Source organism: Rutidosis leptorrhynchoides, chromosome 6 (assembly GCF_046630445.1).
Source record: "Rutidosis leptorrhynchoides isolate AG116_Rl617_1_P2 chromosome 6, CSIRO_AGI_Rlap_v1, whole genome shotgun sequence".
Classification (NCBI taxonomy): Eukaryota; Viridiplantae; Streptophyta; class Magnoliopsida; order Asterales; family Asteraceae; genus Rutidosis; species Rutidosis leptorrhynchoides.
Genome location: NC_092338.1, coordinates 165,584,064 through 165,606,134, shown reverse-complemented (window position 1 = coordinate 165,606,134; position 22,071 = coordinate 165,584,064). Strand labels below are relative to the sequence as shown.

Here is a 22,071-nt window from a genome sequence, read left to right as displayed (position 1 = left end):
AAACCTTTCATGATTCTTGAAAACACCTCAATCAAGAGGATGAACCAACCGCACTTCTTCTACGGAAGAAAAGATTGATGCATATAGTTATGCACCTGAAAACACTCGGAACCTGAGTAAACGTTTAACACGTATCTGTGCTAGCTCCTTTGGCATTGTTATTACCAAAAATAACTTTTCAACCCCTGTTCGAGATAGCTAGTTTTATCACAGCTCCAGCAAGTCAACTTCAATTATTCGTTCGAATAAACCTTATTATAATCTTGATATCTGTGCTTGCTCTTTTATTGTTACCGGGAAACCTTTTATATTCCACCATATTACCAGCAGACATACCAGCAACTTCGTTGCTCCTTGGCTTAAATCTCTCCGATAAATCACTATATTTATCTATTGAAGTCTTATCATGAACTTATCTGCATCTTGTAACCATAATTGCCATACCAATTACCGAGAATCAGCAATCAGTATTTCGAATCTCGCAACATTTATACATCAATAGTTATATGTATACATATACCATTTACCACTTAGAATTATGATCTTCTATTCTGAAATTCTAAAAAGCACCCAGTCTGCGAAGCGATACTTGGAATGTTGAAAAAGCTGAATGAAGCAACAAAAACTGTAAACGACCTTAACAGTTTGATGATAAAGATTAGCGTGTTGGCAAAGCTCAGAAAAAGAGAAAATTTGATACTGAAAAACGGATTGAGTAAACCATGAAGGAGACTCTGAACAAATCACAAGGACTAAACTTATACATAAAGAATCCAGATGATTATGTTTCTGATGAAATCTTTAGCGAATACCTTGTTCCGTAATTGTTCTAAATCATTGTGAATGAATTTCTTCATCACATTTTGATTGTAGAATTATAAGATATCATCATATCTTTCATTATAAATATACTCAATATTTCTGAAGTTATCTTCATAAATATTCTTGTCCGAAATTATATATCTCTTCGTGCTATCTGTACTACATCATATTGGAAACTGTTTTAGTTTCCAATATTCTGTAAAAATTTAAGTATAAATTATGAATGAATTTTGGAGAAGTGTTGGGAGTTGAAGCATGAGTTAGTATAATATAATGACGCTTGGCCAGCGTACTTATATTACAATAAGTCATGCTGAATTTCTAATGGAACGTGATGATGGTTCACAGATCATACCCTCATCATGAACCATGTTACATCTCTTTCATTCTACTTCATCTCTAAGCATATCACGGAAATATTTTCCTTGATATTTATGTTCTTCTGTAATTTCGACAGTTTGCTAATAAATCGTGCGATTACATTTTCTTTCTGATTAGAAGATCCCTTTAAATTCCTTGAATTCACTGCGATTACGTCAAAATCTAAGGCGAATTTTTATTTCTTCATCTTACTCATTTGTGATAGCTTCACTCATACGCTTCGAGTAATCGAATTATTTTATCCATATTCCTCTAAGGTAATGAAACTCTATTTTTCAACTCATATTCGTCATGAAAACATTTTTTATTGTTAGCCATGACATCTCGAACAAATTTCGGGACGAAATTTCTTTAACGGGTAGGTACTGTGACGACCCGAAAATTTCTGACAAAATTTAAACTTAATCTTAATATGATTTCGACACGATAAACAGAGTCTGTAATGTTGAGTCTAAAAAAAAATTGAACTGTTTCATAAATTCATTTGACCTTTGACTATTTCCGATGATTCACGAATGATTAATTATAAACAGATACATATATATATATATATATATATATATATATATATATATATATATATATATATATATATATATATATATAATAATAATAATAATAATTTGAAATATTATAATATGATTTAATTGTTGGAAATAAATATGTAAAATAATATGCGATGTAATGAAAACTATTATTATAAATAAATATATATATATGTATATATATATATATATATATATAATTATGTATATAAATATTACTACTAAATATATAAAATTATATTAAATCTAATGGTTTAAAAATATATAACATATTTATTTTAGCAGTTAAACTTGCTATTTAAAAACCGTTTCTATATAGAAAGAAAATATATTAAAAATAAATGATTTCGAGCATAAATAGTGAACGATTGTAATACTCGGTTGGCGTTTCGCTAGTGTTCATGAAGATTTAAAATAAAAATTGAACTGTAAATCGATTACGAAGATCTTAGATTTGATAAAAATATTTTTACCTTTCTATATTAAATTTTAGTACTCCGTACATATTATTTGGAACAGCAAATAAATAATTAACAAACCTTTCTGATCAGGTTTCAAATAGGTAATGCCCAGAATAAATAAATGTATCTAATCTAAAAATATGAGATTTTTCTAAATAATTTTATACATAACTGTTTAGCAATGGACACAATATGATACTCCGTGATCTGATAATAGGACAAGAGTTCGGCTGCTTCACTATGCAATTCATTCCAATTAGTGATTGATCATTGAGATATTATTATATTTTATTAATTATTAATTATATATATATAAATATATATAGCTATATCTATTATATATATATGTATATGTATAATACTTATACATATGTACATCCATCACTCGTGACCATCACCGAGAACCATACCACCTTCGGACCACCACCATCTCCGTTGAACCGCCGGTTACCACCACCCTATGATCACCGTCTCTACCACTCCACCCTCACAAACTGCCACCACAAAACCACAACCCACCTTCGACAACCACCACCTTTCATCACCTCACCTACATCCCGTCACCTTGACCATCGCAAAGTACCCCAACACCAGCACTATTGTTTTGTTGCTCGACTGTCCCACAACACCACCGCCACCTTTCACCTTTGAACTCACTATCGAAACCCACCACAACCCTTCTTATTCGAACCACCTAGTACGGCTTCCTCATTATCAACTCACCACAACCATCACCTTCCATCGCCACCATGGCTGCAAACTGTCACCACTACCTTAGAACCACACCATATCCACCATTCTTTCTCAATTCTTTCTCTCTTTATCTCTCATATTCTTCTTCGACAACCATTATTGAACACCATTTACAACGCGACCACATCTACTACCTTTCTCCGACTGCTACTGCTAAACTAATCTATATCTGTTTCAAAAGTGAATTGGAAACCAAACACAATCATCATCAAACCTATTACTATTTTTTTTATTTTTTATTTTTTTTCTATCTAGACGAGGACCACAACAAGCTTGCAGCAGTTTCGATCGGTTTGCTTTGCCATCGCTATAGTAACTATTGTTCTGATTGATGTTTCGTCGACTGTTGCTGAGACACATGTGGATAACGAGTCAGTGATGTGTGAGAAGGATGATTCATGATCGTGAATAATTACTCAGTGATAACGAATTATGATGATGATGATTATGTGATGGTGAAGGATAAGATGATAAAGATACTGATTAATTGATGTTGATGATTAAATCGAATGAGGGTGATAACGATCAATGAAATGATGAGGGTTAGAGGATGAAGAAGAAGACTTTAGACATATTTGGGTTAAAAGCTATTACGGTACTAGTTTGATCAGAAAAACATAAACAGCTCGATGGTTAAGTGAGGTTGCGGTTGAGCGAGAGGTCACAGGTTCGAGCCCAGGCTGCGACATTATTTTTTTTAGCTATTTTCTTAAGGTAGTATACTTATTGTTTCTATTATTTTTATTATTATTATTATTATTATTATTATTATTATTATTATTATTATTATTATTATTATTATTATTATTAATATTAATATTAATATTAATATTATTATTAATATTATTATTATTATTATTATTATTATTATTAAAATAAGTATTATCATTAATAATATCAATATTATTATCATTATAATTATTATTTTTAATACTAATATATTTTTTATTATTATTACAACTATATTATTATTATTATTGTTATTATTATTTTTACTACTAATATCATTATTATTATTATTATTAACATTACTAACTATAATTTTAGTTTTAAATGTATTTTGTATATAAAATATAACTAATTTTTTTAATGATCTTAAACTAAAAAGATAGATATCATAAGATAGATACAAACATTAGATATATATAAAAGTATATATAATAAGTATACTACTTTTACTAATAAAATACTTTTTGTTCATTTACGTTTTAATATAACTCGAATTTATCAAAAATGTTATCATATAAAATTATGAGTATTTAAAAATATTAATACTAAGTACTTATCCAAAATATTTTAATAAAGTATATAATAGATTATTATGATAATTTTATAGAATATATATAAAATAAATATATTTAAGTAATTATTAATATTAAATTTAATATCACATGTATATTACTAATATCAAAATATATATTTATTTGAATATTATTATATGTGTTAATATACATACTTGGTTCAGGTTCGTGAATCCGAGGCCAACCCTGCATTGTTCAGTTTCGTCGTATGAATATTTTTACTACAAATATCGTATCGTGAGTTTCATTTGCTCCATTTTACTCTTTACATTTTTGGGACTGAGAATACATGCGTTGTTTTTATAACTGCTTTATTAAATGCTTTTGAAATATATTTTGAACTGAGAATACATGAAATGCTTTTATAAATGTTTGACGAGATAGACACAAGCAAAACATTCCTCGAATGAATTATTATGCAGACAGAAGTTCTGTGGATTATTATTGAATTAGTTAGACGTGATAATTGCCACTAATTGTTGTGAATATTTTTCCCCTGATTATTATTGCTTGGTAACCTAAGAATTAGAAATGGGTATGGCCCTAATTCACGCGAATCCTAAAGGTAGCTACCGGGTTTAATACCCTAACCCATAATGTTCACTAGACGGAAGAGCTAGTGGGCATGGTGTTTAGTACTTAGAAGTTTATATATTATACAGACGAGATGTTCTGTTTTGGGGATATTATTGATGCGCATTATACGTTAAGGTTGGTTACCATGTTGAGCAATGAAATCGAAATGAATGTTATGTATCGAGAGAATGATTTTTATACACAGGTTATGTGTATTATATTTTGTACACGAGATATGTGTACGGTTATTTAAAAATCGTGAGGCAACCTACAGGGGAGAAAAGGATACGAACCTACTCTGCTAAGCATTATGAAAAATGGATTCGTACACAAGATAGGTGTACTGTATTTGAATCTTGTGGTCTATCAAAATGATGCATTTTATTGTTTACGATAAACTTATGAACTCACCAACCTTTTGGTTGACACTTTAAAGCATGTTTACTCTCAGGTACGAAAGAAATCTTTCGCTGTGCATTTGCTCATTTTAGAGATATTACTTGGAGTCATTTATGGCATATTTCAAAAGACGTTGCATTCGAGTCGTTGAGTTCATCAAGATTATTATTAAGTCAACTATAGTCGGATATATTATGAAATGGTATGCATGCCGTCAACTTTCGATGTAAAGAGAGTTTGTCTTTTAAAAACAAATGCAATGTTTGTAAAATGTATCATATAGAGGTCAAATACCTCACGATGTAACCAAATGTAATGTATTCATCCAGATGGATTAGGGCTGGTCGTTATAGTTGGTATCAGAGAAGTGGTCTTAGCGAACCAGGTGTTGCATTAGTGTGTCTAACTGATAGTTGCTTAGATGCATTAGTGAGTCTGGACTTCGACCGTGTCTGCATGTAAAAAGTTTTGCTTATCATTTCGTGTCGAAAATTACCTGTTTATCATTCTTAGGGAATCACTTGCTTATCATTCTTAATCTAGACATATCTTACTGCCTGGATTGCATGAATAGTGTACAGACAAAAATTCATATCTTAGCGTATCTGTTACTGTAAGCTTTGCCTGACATATTCCGTAAATTCCTCCGTAATCTACGAAATCTTTTGTTCTATATAAATAGATATTCTATGTAATTAGAATACCATCCGATAGCCGGAAATCATTTCATATTGAAAAATCCTTTATTCGAAAGTAAGGAATGGAACTCGTTACTAGTTCAATTAAGGCCCTAGCAAAGTTAGGCCTTTCCTAGGCTTCAACACACATCGTACTTGTATATGAATCAAGCATTTTTGGGGATCCAACTTTAGAAGCAATTAAACTAATACCATCGGTCGTATATCCAACTAATGGGACATCATGTAATTTAACCGAAATAGGTACCATAGATAAGTCTTCCTTAGTTAGAGAAACATTAGGGGACCACTTATTAAGAATAATAGGGTTTGTACGTATCATCCATGGCCCTTGCTCTAACACGTCCAACAATCCCTTTTCCATTAAAAACTTAAAAATGAAAAAACCCATTGCATTCACCATTACCTTATCAATACCAAATTTTCTCCAAACATTAAGAGCGTAATTTTGAACCACCGGAAAAGCAACCCTATTATCAATAAAATTTCCATAAAGAGTATTTGAGTATCTATCCATAACTTCTCGAACCGATGCTATAGGAAGAACAACATCAATGTCAGCTCCTAAATCACATGACTGCTCCAGCAATCGAAAATTCACCTTCTGCTTATTTATTGAACCTACAGCAGCCTGAAGGTATGAACCCTTTGGATTAGAGTTATCATCCTGAACCTCAACAGGAGCAGGTTTAGGGTTGTCTCCTGGCACATCAGGAGCAGGAGTTTTAACATTTACTTGTTCGGCACTTTTATAAACCTAGTCTGCATTCATATCCTTCATTTGCGCTGAAATTTTATTCGCTGGGTCATGCTTATCAGGTTCCATATAACTTCTCACTTCATCACCAACCTTACGTGACCCATCATCTACCGAAGTTTTGTCCTGTAGCCCGAACAATGGATCAAGGATCGAAAAAATGTATGTATCTTTTTTCGACTCTGCATGATCATAATCGAACGATTCAGACTTCTCAGTTGAACCACGGTGGCCTTGATAGATGTCAACACTACAGTTTCTTAGAACTCTAGTCGCTGTATCTTGTGATTTTTTCTTCGTTCCTCCACCTGGTTTCTTACCCATCGTTCCACAGACTAGACCAAGTCCACTTAAGATTGATAGATTCGTTGATAAATTCGTTGATAATAGCCGGAAAAACTTAAGTAAGAAAAAAATCGCCGCCGTACATGCAATATTATCAGAGCACTAGGGTTCTTTTTTACATACATTGATATTGATTAATAGTGTCTTCTCTATATGTCATAAGTTTTGTCATCATCAAATAGGGAGATATTGTTGAGTCCCCATAATAATTAAGGATTTAATTATGACAAAACATCATTTATGTACACTAGAATGTTATGTGCAGCCAGCGTAGGTTTATTTATGTATAAACAGTAAATGTTGTTTTGTCGAGTGTTTTAGTATGCTGCATAGTCTACCAGCACAAGGTAGACAGTATTCTTCAATTAGCACATGATGAGTGCCCTGCAAATCATGAAGATTAAGTGACTTAACATAGAAGAACCAGCATAACTGGTAAGCAGCATACTACACGAAGACAGCTATGCTCCATTACAAGCATAGTGGTTTTATGAGTGGTCTACATCAATTGTACTATTCAACAGAAGTCGAAGAAAAAGTTGAACAGAAAAGGACACATGTCGGCGGCTGACAAGTGACCTTACAAGACCACGTGGGAATGCAGAAGTTTAACGCATGTGCAGACATGTGTAATACTTTGTCAACGCCTAGGGAACCCAACATTCTATTTGTTTAATCAAATAGTGGTGCCAAACCGGATTGGGGTATTCCTGCAAATAGCTACCAAAAAGGAAAAAAAAGAGCACGATCTCTTATGCAGTTGTGCCCACAAAGTACAGACATCCTATGTACCAATGGACAATAGAACAATTACATGGATATTAAGACTACTATAAATAGAAGTATCCACTATTGTAATATTTAGTGGTGTGGGTTTATTTAAATAGAGTCCAAAACGTGTAATAGCTTAAGATAACCTCTATAGCTATAATCTAGGTGTAATCTGTATTCAACCAACTGTTATTCTGCCAAGAACAGTTGTGATTCTTTGTGATTCTTATCAATAAAGAATAACCGTTGAAAATTACCTTTGACTCTTATTTAAAGTGCATGCTTGAATACTAAACTGTGATAACACTTAAGTTAATCAAAAGAATTATATTCACCCCCCTCTACAATACTCTTGTTGTTAATGTTGGAAGCTTTGACGAGCCCTGCACACCCACTATAGAGGATCTAGACTATACTAGACTCACTACACCAACACTTTGACGTTGGTTAGCCTTTAATTTTATAAATCCTTAGTGCACAATGTACTTAGGCAACAGTGTCGACCATATATCTTTAGGCGGTATAACCGACCATGTATTACTTAGGTGGCAGAGCCGACCATATAATAAGAACAACAAAAGTGCACTAAGAACTTAAACACAAACTAAGGCTTGATCGGGAAACTTAACAAAAACACTTATATTAAATTACAATTACAATATTACTTACAAGCTTTCTCTTCTCTACTTTCGCTAACTCACACTCTTCTTCTCTTCTTCATAACTCACTTCTTATTTCACTCTCACAACTTCACACACCACAAATGAAATCTCCTCCCATATTTATACTACTCCATGAAACATTCTAGAACCTAGATATTTCCATGGATATATAAATATCTAGATATTTCTACAACCTACAAATATCTAGATTTTTCTTTTACATTTCAATTTCTAGATTTTTCTCTCATATTCTAATATCTAGATATTTTCTTATACATATTAATATCTAGATATTTTACACATATACATTTACTAATTCCATATTATTCTAAATTTGCATTGTATTTTAACACTCCCCCTCAATGCAAATTTTCTTCCAACAATGTCTTGCAGACCATTCCAAGTGCTTCTCTGAATTTTTCAAACTTTGATTTACTTAGGCTCTTGGTGAATATAACATAGTGATAGTGCACTTCTATATGTTTTGTTCTTGCATCAAAGACTGGATTTTCTGCTAGTCGTATAGCTGATAGGTTATCGCAAAGAAGATTTACTTGATAATCTGTTGATTGATGAAGATCTTCCATTACTTGTTTCAACCATGTAATTTCTTGTGTTGCTGATGATGCCGATCGATATTCTGCTTCAGTGCTTGATAAGGATACAATTGGTTGTCTCTTGCTGCACCATGATATTACTCCCGATCCAAGACTAAACATGTATCCAGTTGTTGACCGTCGTGTATCATAGTCTCCAGCGTAATCGGCATCACAATATCTAGTCACGTGACATTCTTTTGTTTTCTTGTATAAAATACCAAAGTTGATAGTGCCTTTAACATACCTTAAGATGTGTCGTACAACATCAAGGTGAGGCTTCTTCGGATTGCTCATGTATCGACTAACTACTCCAACTGCATAAGATATGTCTGGCCGGCTTAGTGTGAGATAAATAAGACTTCCGACCATCTTTCGATACATGGTAACATCTTGAAGACTTTTTCCTTCATCTGCTCGTAGTTTTGTATTCGGATCCATTGGGGTTGAGATAGGTTTGCAATTAAGCATTCCGTACTTTTGTAAAAGATCTCGCGCATATTTCTGTTGTCCCAGAAATAATCCTTCTCTTTTCTGCTCTATTTCGAGTCCAAGAAAATGTTTGAGTTCTCCAAGCTCCTTCATATGAAATCTGATAGACAGATTCTCTCTTGTTCTTTGGATCTCCTCATAGTGATCTCCCGTGATGATTAAGTCATCCACATATACTAGCACTATGGCTAGTTTCCTTGATCTTGTTTCACAAATAAACTAGAATCTGAAGGAGCAACTGTGAAACCACTTTGTACTAAGAACTCACCAATTTTCCCGTACCAAACTCTTGGAGCCTGCTTCAAGCCGTATAGTGCTTTCTTTAATTTGCAGACATGGTCAGGATGGAACTTGTTCTCAAAGCCTCTTGGTTGCTCCATATAAATTTCTTTGTCAAGTTCTCCATGTAAGAAAGCGTTTTTGACATCCATCTGCCACAGCTTCCAAGATTTGCTAGCGGCTAAAGCTAGTAGAACTCGAATTGTTGTGATCTTCGCCACTGGAATAAACGTTTCTTCATAATCCAGCCCATATTGTTGAGAAAAACCTCTAGTAACAAGTCGAGCTTTATACATTTCAATGGAGCCATCTGATCGAGTCTTCACCTTGTAAACCCATTTACAAGATATTGGTTTTACATCTTTTGGCTTTAGAACTAAACTCCATGTCTAGTTTTCTTTTAGTGCATTAATTTCTTCTTCCATTGCTTTCTGCCACTCTCGACTTTGTGCTGCTTCTTCATAAGTAGAAGGCTCAATAGGTATTGATTCATCCACATGAGCAGCATTGGCATACCTTGGATTAGGTTACCTCGGTCTTGTTGATCTCCGTAATTCTTGTACATGCTCCTCGACATCAATTTGGCTTGGACGAACCTCCTCGGATACAGATTGATGCACACCAGTTTTCCATGGAGTCTTTTCCTTAGAGTACGACCCTTCTCCTTCTTTTATTGGATCCAATATCTGCTCTTTAGGTTCTTCTTTTTCTTCTGGACCTTCTTCTAATCCATGAGATTCTGGAAGCTCTATCTTTTGAGGTGACCACCATGAAGACGCTTCATCAAATACCACATTTCTTGAAGTATGACACTTTCCAGTATTTGGATCACAACATCTCCATCCTTTTCTTGATTCATCATAACCGACAAAAATGCACCGAATTGCCTTCTTATCAAATTTGCTTCGGAGATGATCTGGCACGAAGACGTAGCATACACATCCAAAAACCTTGAGATGGTTGACGGTTGGCTTGATCTTCCATAATCTTTCATATGGTGAAATATATCCCAACTTTGTTTGTGGGAGTCTGTTAATCACGTATGAAGCCGTCCTCATACATTCGGCCCAAAATCTTCCTGGTACATTCTTACCATAAAGCATACTTCGACAAGTTTCAGCAAGATGACGATTCTTACATTCTGCCACTCCATTCTGTTGTGGAGTATTAGGGCAAGTTAATTGCCTTCTGATCTTGTGCTTCTCAAGATACATATTGAACTCAGTCGATAAATATTCTCCTCCATTATCTGTGCGTAAGCACCTAATCTTATTATTGAGCTCACTTTCTATCTTCTTCTTGAACTCTTTAAACTTCTGAAAAGTCTCCGACTTTTCCTTCATGAAGTAAACCCACACATACCTTGAGAAGTCATCAATGAATGTCACCATATACTTCATTCCTCCAAGTGATGTTTGTTTCACTGGGCCAAAGACGTCTGAGTGTATGAGCTCTAGTGGTGTCTTGGACTGATGTTGTGACTCCTTGAATGGCAATTGGTGAGCTTTTCCAAATTGACATCCATCACATATTGTATCTGTTCGGATATCAATTTGAGGAAGCCCATTTACTATGTGTTTCACCATCATCTCCTTTAACTTGTTGTAGCCCACATGTCCAAGACGTTCATGCCAAAGATCAGCCGTCTCATTCTTTCGAGTCTTATCCACATATGCTGTTTCAGCAGATAGTACATAGACCGACTTTATTCTTCTTCCTTGCATAATTGGATTGCCAACCACCTTCACTCTCTTGAATATGGACACATCTTCTGGTCCAAAGAGCACATAGTTCCCTTCTGCTGTCAATTGTGGTACTGACAGTAAATTCTTCTTTAGGCCAGGGACAAGATACACCTTCTCGAGTTGGAGCTTATGAGAGTCGCCTTCATTTGGAATTATTGTCTTTCCAATGTGAGAAATAGACAACCTTGAATTGTCGGCTGTCAACACGACTCTCTTTCCTTTGTAATCCTCCATTTCTTGCAGCTTCGTCTCATCATTGGTCATATGATTTGAGCACCCAGAATCAATGATCCAATCATCTTTGTAGTTTATTTTTGACTTTAAGGTTGCTGCAAGAGCTTGATCATCCATGTCAGCTTCAACGGAGAGTCCTGCTTCTGCATCCCATGTTTCCTCATTAATGGTTGCTTTGAATGTGACCTCTTTCTTCTCATCTCTTGCGGCGGCCACATTTCCTTCAAAAGTTCGCCTTCTGGGGAATCTACATTCTCGAGCAAAATGACCCTTCTTGCCACAATTGAAGTATTCACCATTCTTTCTCTTATCATTTTCCCCGTATTGTTGGCGATGATCTCTTCTTCCTTGTTGAGCTCCCCCTGAAGCGTTGCCTTTTGATTTTGGATGACCCTTCCACCCATACGTCTTACTTTCTTTCATCGCCTCTTGTCTTCGAGATGTTGCTTTCTTTTTATTGGTGAAGAGTGCATCTTCTCCGTCTTTTATGGTTACTTCATTCATCTACTTGGCTAATGCCTCTTGATTAGCCAACAAATTCTCCAGCTCTATTAATGATGGTTGAGTAGGCCATCCTCTCACAGCGGCTATAAATCCATTATACTCGGATCTTAAGCCATGGATGATAATTCTCTTCATCCTTGCATCACTCACTTTCTCTTCAGGAGCAAGTTGAGATATCTCACGACAAATAGATTTCACCTTGGTGAAATACTGAGAAATAGATAGACTTCCTTGTGAGATACCTGCGAGCTCATTTTCCAAGAGCTGGAGGCGTGCTTCATTCTTCTTTGAAAATAATTTTTTAAAAGTTTCCCAAGCTGCCTTTGGTGTTTTCTCGTCACGGATGTGCTCCAATAGATCCTCCTCGATTGTAGTCTTCAATATAAATAAAGCCTTCCCGGCCTTGATGTTCCATTTTCTCAAGGCTTCGGCATTTTCTTTCGGTGGAGGCGTTGTGTCACTGCCAGCAACTATTTTCCATAAATCCTGTCCTTGTAGGTAGGATTCTATGCAAGTCCGCCAATAACCATAGTTGTTGTTATTGAGACTCTTGATTCCACTGCTCGTACTTGCAAGATCTGCCATCATGACGTCCAATGTCCAATAAGCTTGGTCCCTGACCGATGAGCTTTCACAGTTCCTAACTGTGCTCCGACAGAATCTCCCTTAGAGCCTTGGTGAAAACAAGTCGATGTAAACTTCCAACGTTTACCGATTTCCTCCACTAGAAATGGTCCCGAACGACCTGCTCTGATACCAATTGTTGGAAGCTTTGACGAGCCCTGCACACCCACTATAGAGGATCTAGACTATACTAGACTCACTACACCAACACTTTGACGTTGGTTAGCCTTTAATTTTATAAATCCTTAGTGCACAATGTACTTAGGCGACAGTGTCGACCATATATCTTTAGACGGTATAACCGACCATGTATTACTTAGGCGGCAGAGCCGACCATATAATAAGAACAACAAAAGTGCACTAAGAACTTAAACACAAACTAAGGCTTGATCGGGAAACTTAACAAAAACACTTATATTAAATTACAATTACAATATTACTTACAAGCTTTCTCTTCTCTACTTTCGCTAACTCACACTCTTCTTCTCTTCTTCACAACTCACTTCTTATTTCACTCTCACAACTTCACACACCACAAATGAAATCTCCTCCCATATTTATACTACTCCATGGAACATTCTAGAACCTAGATATTTCCATGGATATATAAATATCTAGATATTTCTACAACCTACAAATATCTAGATTTTTCTTTTACATTTTAATTTCTAGATCTTTCTCTCATATTCTAATATCTAGATATTTTCTTATACATATTAATATCTAGATATTTTACACATATACATTTACTAATTCCATATTATTCTAAATTTGCATTGTATTTTAACAGTTAATCAAGGGACCAACAGTTAATATGATGCGTAACCTAACAAATGAAGCTAAAACCTGTTTATATACTGTCTGCAGAGACAATCGCTCGACTGAATCCGTTAGTCGGTCGCTTGTTTGTTGAGTCGATCGATAATCAACTTACACCGACCTGGACTGTCGATCGACTGACTTACTCATTCGGTCGACTGTTAGATCAGTTTAACTATTGATTTGAACATTTATGTACATTTAACATATATTCAATAGTCACATTATTAATTATTACATACCGAGTTATACGTTAACAAATATAGAACTAGTGCACGAATATGCAGTAACAATTTTCATTGAGATGGCCGTTTTGTTCTCCAAGAGATAACATTAGAGGTGATAATTATCGAAGAGATAATGATCATTCATTTAAAACCTCCTTTAATTATACTCAATCTGATTTACTCTTGATTACATCCCAAAAAACATCTCTTCAACTTTACGTTTTTGTATTCTCTATACTAAATTGAACAAAAAATGTGCTTATACATAAAAAAGCCGGTTTGTAATTCACTTTTCAAAAATTAAGAAGATACAAAAGCAGACCGACTATAAAGAGTTATTTTGCATATATATCTTTATATGTGGATCGTGAAGCATATATCCGCTACGTACGTTTAGTTGCATTAATTTTTCTATTGCATATTTTATTTATAATTCGTAATTATCACTTTATGCTTTATTTGAAAGTAAATCAAGAGCATCTGATTTGATCTATTGACTTACTCTTAATAAATTAGAAGCTGGATGAAGAAGAAGACCAACACATGATGAAATTAAGGTGAAACCCCCACATGCATGTTAACTAAATAAAGAAAAGGTATAAATAAATTATGGGCAAATGTCCTGAAAAGATAACATAAGTTACCAAATTTAACAATCAAGGTAACCTTCAAATCGCGTAAGTCCGAAAAGAATTTCAATTTTATTTTTGCTCAAGAAAAGAATTGCGTGTTCAAAAAATTTAAAATTGCGGGTTGCATTGATTTTTAAATTAGGTAACTTATGTTACCTTTTCGGGCCATTTGCCCATAAATTATTAGTGAATTGTATGTGAAACATGTTGTTGCATGCTACGAAAATCAACATATGATCATGGTCCTTTTTTGGCTGCTGATCTCAAATCGAGACATGCACACGATTAAAGTTTGTTATGCATTTTATTTTAAGTTAAATATTTCCCACGAATTTATGCTCGAATCCTATATCCCTTTTTGGGTGTCTTAATTAAAAGTTATGTTACTCCATTCAAAGTATATCATAATATAAGATAAATAGTTATAGTTATATATTCATTTGTTATATATACTTTATAATAACATATAACTTATTATATTATATATATTATCAGGGTTTTTTTGCCCGTGCGATCACGATCGTTGAAAATTAAATTAAAAGATCAGTTATAATAAATTACGTTCATTATATCATTAAACCCGTATGATACATGGTGAAAAGAAATAGTTAAACACTTAGTTATTATTTATTTTAAAATAATAACTATGTGACGATAAAAATATATTTATTTTTAGAATTTAATGTATAATATATATATATATATATATATATATATATATATATATATATATATATATATATATATATATATATATATATATATGGGCATGATCAATGTGGAAGTAACCAATCGGAGGGAAGCAAATTTTTTTTTTCTTCGTTTTTTTGGAATTTTTTTCAGGCATCAAGATCACACGAAAGTATGAACATTTAAAAAAGACACTTCGTAATGAATATTATTATTTAGGCGGAAAAACGATCGACAAAAATAACATTAAACATAATATTGATCGTGAAGAATGTTAACGTTTTTTTTTCATGTTTTGTGAAGTAAAATTTACTCCGATTTAGAGTTTAGGGTTTAGGGTTTACTGTTTTGGGTTTAGTCCCTAAACTCAAACCATAAACCTTAAACCCTAAACACTAAACTCTAAACTGTTCGTGTTAAAAACTCAATCTAAACCTTAAATCTAAACCCTAAATCTAAACTCTAAATTTCTAAACCCTAATATCTAACCCTATAAACCCTAATATCTAAACCCTAATATCTAAAACCTCAACATACGCTCAAAAAGCACGATAATTGTTATAAATTAATTCTTCAAGCATTTTTCCTCCAAAATAAAAAACATTTATCACAAAGTGTCTTTATTAAATGTTCATATTTTCATTCAATTTACAATGTTCGTGAACAAAGTTTTTTCAAAAAAACGAAAAACAAAATTTGCTTCCCCTCACTTCCCCCCGATTGGTTACTTCTCCCTTGATCCTACCACTATATATATATATATATATATATATATATATATATATATATATATATATATATATATATATATATATATATATTTCAGAATTTGAAGTGTTAAAGTTTTGATAAAATTGTGGTCTATTTAACAATAAAATTTTGAACAAAAACGTTTTAGATCACCCAACACCATAACAAATTTAACATTTAATCACACATATTTTTACACATTTCTTGAAAGTGTAAGCTTTTTTGTTAAATTCTACATGATAATATATGTGTTTAATTGTATTACAGTTATAAGCCTGGAATATCATATTTTTTCGAAATACTAATTTTACATTCAAATCATGCAAAAATATAGAAATGCTGGTAATCGAATTACAAGTCTAGTAAACCAGAGTTTAGAACTCCGGTTTGTAAGTTTTCAGTGAAACCCGGAGTTTGGAAGTCCGGTTTGTGTCCTCTATCCTGAGATTCCTGACCGTTTGCCTATCAAACCCTAACCGGAGTTCAGAAGTCCGATTTGGCAGGTTTTTCTGACACTTTATGAAATCAGAGTTTGAAACTTCGGTTTCAGTAAACCCTATCTGAATTCCCGGATTTTCAAGGCTGAAAACCCATCTTCTCAGTATCATATTTCGTATCTTTTTACTGTTATTTATACCTCTTATAACTTAACTTCATTTACATCATCACAAAGAACATAAACATATTTCCAAAACATGAAAGTGAATCTCAGAAATGTCTAAAATCATCACTTGAAAACCTCAAAAAACACTAAACTTACATAATCAAATGACTACAATTCGTCCATTTATGGTTAATTTTGTTTGGGGTGGCAGAATTATTTTTCAAAATGGTTGGCTTACTGGTGATGAGACAACATTTACAAGGAGTTTTGTCATGTCTCAGCGGATTAATTGTATGCAGTTAAATAACATGGCATACAATTATTTAGGTGTCGATCAAAGAACACATTCGTTGAAAATGATATTATGGTATGTTTTCAATGATCATAATTGCAGAAATGAACTTGTCGACGATCAAACTCTAGAAACCATGTATTATTTCTCTCAGCGTGATGAAGACTATCAGGCTTATATTGAAATTCAGTATGAGCAAGTGTTACCAAACCCACAAGTACCAAGTTTTATGAATCTCATTCAATCTTTTGAAGCTGATCCATCTACCTCTCTCAACCACTCAACATTTTTTGAGGAAGAAGATCAACATGACGAACAACGTGAAGAACATGAAGAACAAAATGAAGAACAACATGTAGATTCTGGTGATGATGATGGTATGTCAACTGCTAGTGACTGTACAGGCGATCACTATAGAGTCGAAGAAAATCTTTCAGATGACTCTAGTAGAGAAGATCCATTGCCATAAGATGCCCCTGTTTCACGTTTCGGTATTCTTAGTAGAGTTAGTGAGGCAAGTTCTTGTGTATTTGATGAACGACGAAACATCATGGGTTGTTTGGGATATAGATTCAAATGTTATTACACAAGGAATGGTTTTCCAGAACAAATCCGAACTTTTATATGCTGTTCGGAGATGCAATATACAAATAATAGAGGAATCATCGTTGATGACAGTAGACCGGGTTGTAGTGGGGTTGTAGTGGTTCAGTTTAAAATAGATCCAAGGTATGGAAACTTGTTAAATGACACGATTTCCACAATTGTTATGGAAATTTTGCTTTAAACAACAATCGTTGTTTAACATCAAGCTTGATTGCTAGCGACATTGACCATTTAGTGAAGGTAGACCTTAGCATTCCAGTGGCAAACATCCAAGCAATCATAAAACGAACATGCAAGTGGATGTTAAGTATTCTAAGGCCTGGAATGCTATGCGTATTGCAATTGAACGGATGTATGGAACTTGAGAAAGTAATTTTGCTGAGCTACCAAGGTATTTAAATGAATTACCCTATACCAATCCGGATACAATTGTACGATTCTTAAATGATGGCCCTTCAAATGAGAACGGTTAGATATATTCAAGTATGTCTTTTGGGCTTTTGGTCCAGCTATTAGAGCATATACAATGCGTGTACCGATAATTTGCATCGAAGGTACCCATTTTAAAGGTAGTTACAATGGTAAGTTGCTTCTTGCTGTTGCGAAAAATGCTAACAATCAAGTTCTTCCAATTGCTTTCTCAATAGTAGACAACGAAACCAACGCTAGTTGAACTTGGTTTTTGGAAATGTTCCAACAACATGTCGTTCAAAATAGAAAGGTTTGTGTCATATCAGATCGAAACCCTGATATCCTACATGCGATGGGGATTTGTACAAGTCAATATGGGTGGGAACATAGGTATTGTTTGTGTCACGTTATTGAAGCACTGTCCAAGGATCCAACAGCTCAAACAGTTGTGTTGGACAATCGGTGAGACAACGAATCAGATACTCTACTAGAATGCCATCCAACCAATCAAACGCGCTAGTCCAGAGGCTTGGGCGTATTTAAAAGAAGCAAACGTTCGAATGTGGACCGATTATAAGAACACGGAAAGGAGTCGTTGGGGTAACACAACTACAAACATTGCTGAATGCGTCAACAATGTAATGAATCATGCATGTATGATGCCGATAAAAGCATGAATTGAATACACTTTTGATTACACCATAAAACACTTCGTCGATCAATATTGACAAGCTTATCATTGGAATTCACCACTGACCAAGAAAATGTGGAAGATATATCACGAATGGGAACTGAAATCCCAAACATACAGAACAACATGCTATGAAATCCAGAGAGGTTTGTTCAAGGTCCAATCAACCTATCAAAGAAGCGGTGAAGGTGGCACTGATTACACTGTGGAGTTTGAAGCTAAAAAGTGTACATATGGAAGATGGAAACACCAAGGTTTGCCTTGCTCTCATGCCATTTCCGTGTGTAGCCATCTACAACAAAATGCACAGGGAATGGCTAGTAAGTTGTACACAACTACCGTATGGAGAGAGAAATATAACAAATATAACAAGTCATTCAACCCACTCAGAGACATGACTTACTGGGCACCGGGACAATGGCATATTAGGGATGATGCAACAAGAATTATCGAACACAGGGGCATGAAGAAATCAAAACGAATTCATAATCAGATGGATGAACGAGAAAGGCAGAAACCAAAGTGTGATATTTGCATAGCTGAAGGACACAACAAGAATACATGTCCTTTAAGAAATTAGTTTCAAACGGTTATTTGTTCTACTCCAATTGTATTGTGTTGTAATATACTTCAACTTGCCTAATGTGTGTTGTATTGTATTGTAATATATTAGTTCTGTTCCAATTGTATTGTGTTGTAATATATTTCAACTTTCCTAATGGTGTTGTAATATATTAGTTCTGTTCGAATATGTTCATTCTTCAAATGTATTGTGTTGTAAATAAATGAAAATGATAAAAATGTTTAAATGAAAATAATAAAAATATTTAAATGGAAATAATAAAAATGTTTAAATGGAAATAATAAAAATGTTTAAATATAAATAATAAATAAAAAATAAAAATGCAAATAATAGAAATTGAAAAAATAATATTTCATTACAGCTATATTTTTGACCTACTTGGAGACTGCTTGACACGTGTCCAAATCGGAGTTCGAAACACTGGTTTCAACTTAACTTTTGACCTACCCCCGTGACCTTCAGGCTCACCGTTTGACCAACCATTATGACTGTGACATGTGTACACACCGGCCTTCTAAACTCCGGTTTCAGCTGTTACATAAACCGATGTTTCATTATTCGGGTTCACCCACAAACACACAAACTCAATCTCTAAACTACAACACTCGATATTTTCTGCTACTTTCTATCAAAATAATGGCACATATTCAAGCTAGATCGATCCCGCTAGATGACAGTCTATTGTTTTTGCAAGCTCAACATGTACATAGGTCTTATTTGATTTTTACGAATACGATTGGGATGAATGAGCTTATCAAACCAAGAAGATGTGATCAGACTTTCTGGACTCATATCAAAGGTCTTCAAGGTGAAAGAATAGATGATCGGGTATTACAGTATTTAATTTAAAGGGTTTAGGCCTCGTGCATAAACTCGGACAATAAAGGGCGGATCACGTCCTCATTACAGCTTTGCTTGAACGGTGGCGTCCGAAACACATACATATCCGGGAAACGTTGATCCCGCCAACACATATCCTAATTAGGCAGGAGCTAGTAGTGTCCTTGTAAGTAACAATATTGTAATATTTTTATTATAACATGTAGCATATAATTGAAGAAAATTCTTTTGTTCTTTTATTTATTTACTTTTAACTAATATGCAGCAGGAGGGGTTTCATATGATGCGTGAGGTGGCTGCAACTCAAATGCGGTCGAACACTCAACCGAACCCGCACCCATTTTATGATATACCGAGTTAAGTGATGGGCTACGCATGTCATATGCCAGATGATAAATTTCACTACTATCATATACAATCGTTCATTTTCCAGTAGAATAATTACTATGATCAGTCTCAGTTTACCCGTACACAAACTCAGTATACCCCGCGACCTCAGTATACCACTCAGCAAACAGACCGGGGTCAATCATCTAGGAACGCAGACGTGTCTACAGACAATTACAATGTGAGTAAGATTGACATGCGTACCCCTCATAAAAACCCTCATCAAAGTCCGTACCATATGAATACCTCTTATCATAGTCCGTACCATATGATGAACCCTCATCAAAATCAATACGTAGTAAACAATCCTATACGTATGCAAGATCTGGGAAGTACGTCACAAGCACATGTTAATGAGGATTTAGATGATGAGGATATACCTGGTGTTCAACAAGTTGGGAGGAGTGAGAGGGATAGACGAGATGTGGATTGTGGAACCGGTGGTCACAGAGTTTACCAACAACGTCCAAGACTTTGTGGTGGGCGTTGATTGGTTGTATTCCATTTGTTGTAACAGTTTTTTATGTTTTTCAATACAAGTCTTTTTAAGAAATTGAGTTCGCACTTTGCTATTAATAATAATAATAATGACAATGATAATAATAAAAATGATGATAATAATAATAATAATAATAATAACAATAATAAAACTAACACAACCACTACTAATCTATTACAACTAACATTATGCATTATAGTATTCACCATGGATATCATATATCCTACCGAATTCAAGTGTGTCTTCAAAAGCTCCAAATAAAACATACAACTCAATTTTTTCAGAAAGTATACATGCTTTCCCTACTAATGTATACCATTCTTCATTAAAGCACAGTTGTTCAGGTTCAGCAATTCCTTGTTTGTAATAATATATGTCCATTGAATCTGGATTTTACGGTAAATTTTCTCGAAGGAAGTCATTCAACTTTCGCATATCAAACCCGCGAACATCAAGATTATCAAATGTAGTCTTCACGCCTCCTGAGAATTTTCTTTCATCTTTAAAATTGCAGTCATGATATACGTCAATTGAAACGTACTTCAGATCCATGTTTGACATGTGTTTATGCAACAAACAACATGCACCATTATATAACGATAACATAAACCGGCATTATAAACGCCGGTTTCAGCTTTTACTGTATGTTAGCTTACCTATTACTGTTTGACAGCTCATCTATTACTGTTCTAGCAGCTCTTACTATTTTTCATCTTTTACTGTCTAACAGCTTTTACTGAAACCGGCTATACGAATGCCGACTATAAAGCTTTCTAGCTTTTACTGTTTGACAGCTTTTACTAAAATCGGCTATACGAATGCCGGTTTATGAAACCATACTTGTCAGATATTATTGAAACCGGCTATTAGAATGACGGTTTATCAAACCATGCTAGTCTATATAAACACACGTCTACTTGCTATTTTATTGTATCACTCTTTTACTTCACACATATCACTCTTTTACTCCACAACATTGGATCCTTGGATTGATGTTTACTACAAGGGTTGGTATTCTGCCGACATGACGCGGTACACACTCGGGGGAAAAAAATCGTTCCCCCGATGGATGTTAAAAGTATGAGTATTTCAAAC

The 22,071-nt window shown here is 34.2% G+C and overlaps 1 protein-coding gene across 1 annotated transcript; it reads left to right on the top strand.

The window, feature by feature from the left end:
- The first annotated feature begins 18,740 nt into the window (after positions 1-18,740).
- LOC139854227 (uncharacterized) lies at positions 18,741-19,247 on the top strand. The gene has a single exon (XM_071843543.1). It carries the CDS (start codon positions 18,741-18,743, stop codon positions 19,245-19,247), a length of 507 nt encoding a protein of 168 aa, XP_071699644.1.
- The last annotated feature ends 2,824 nt before the right edge of the window (positions 19,248-22,071 follow it).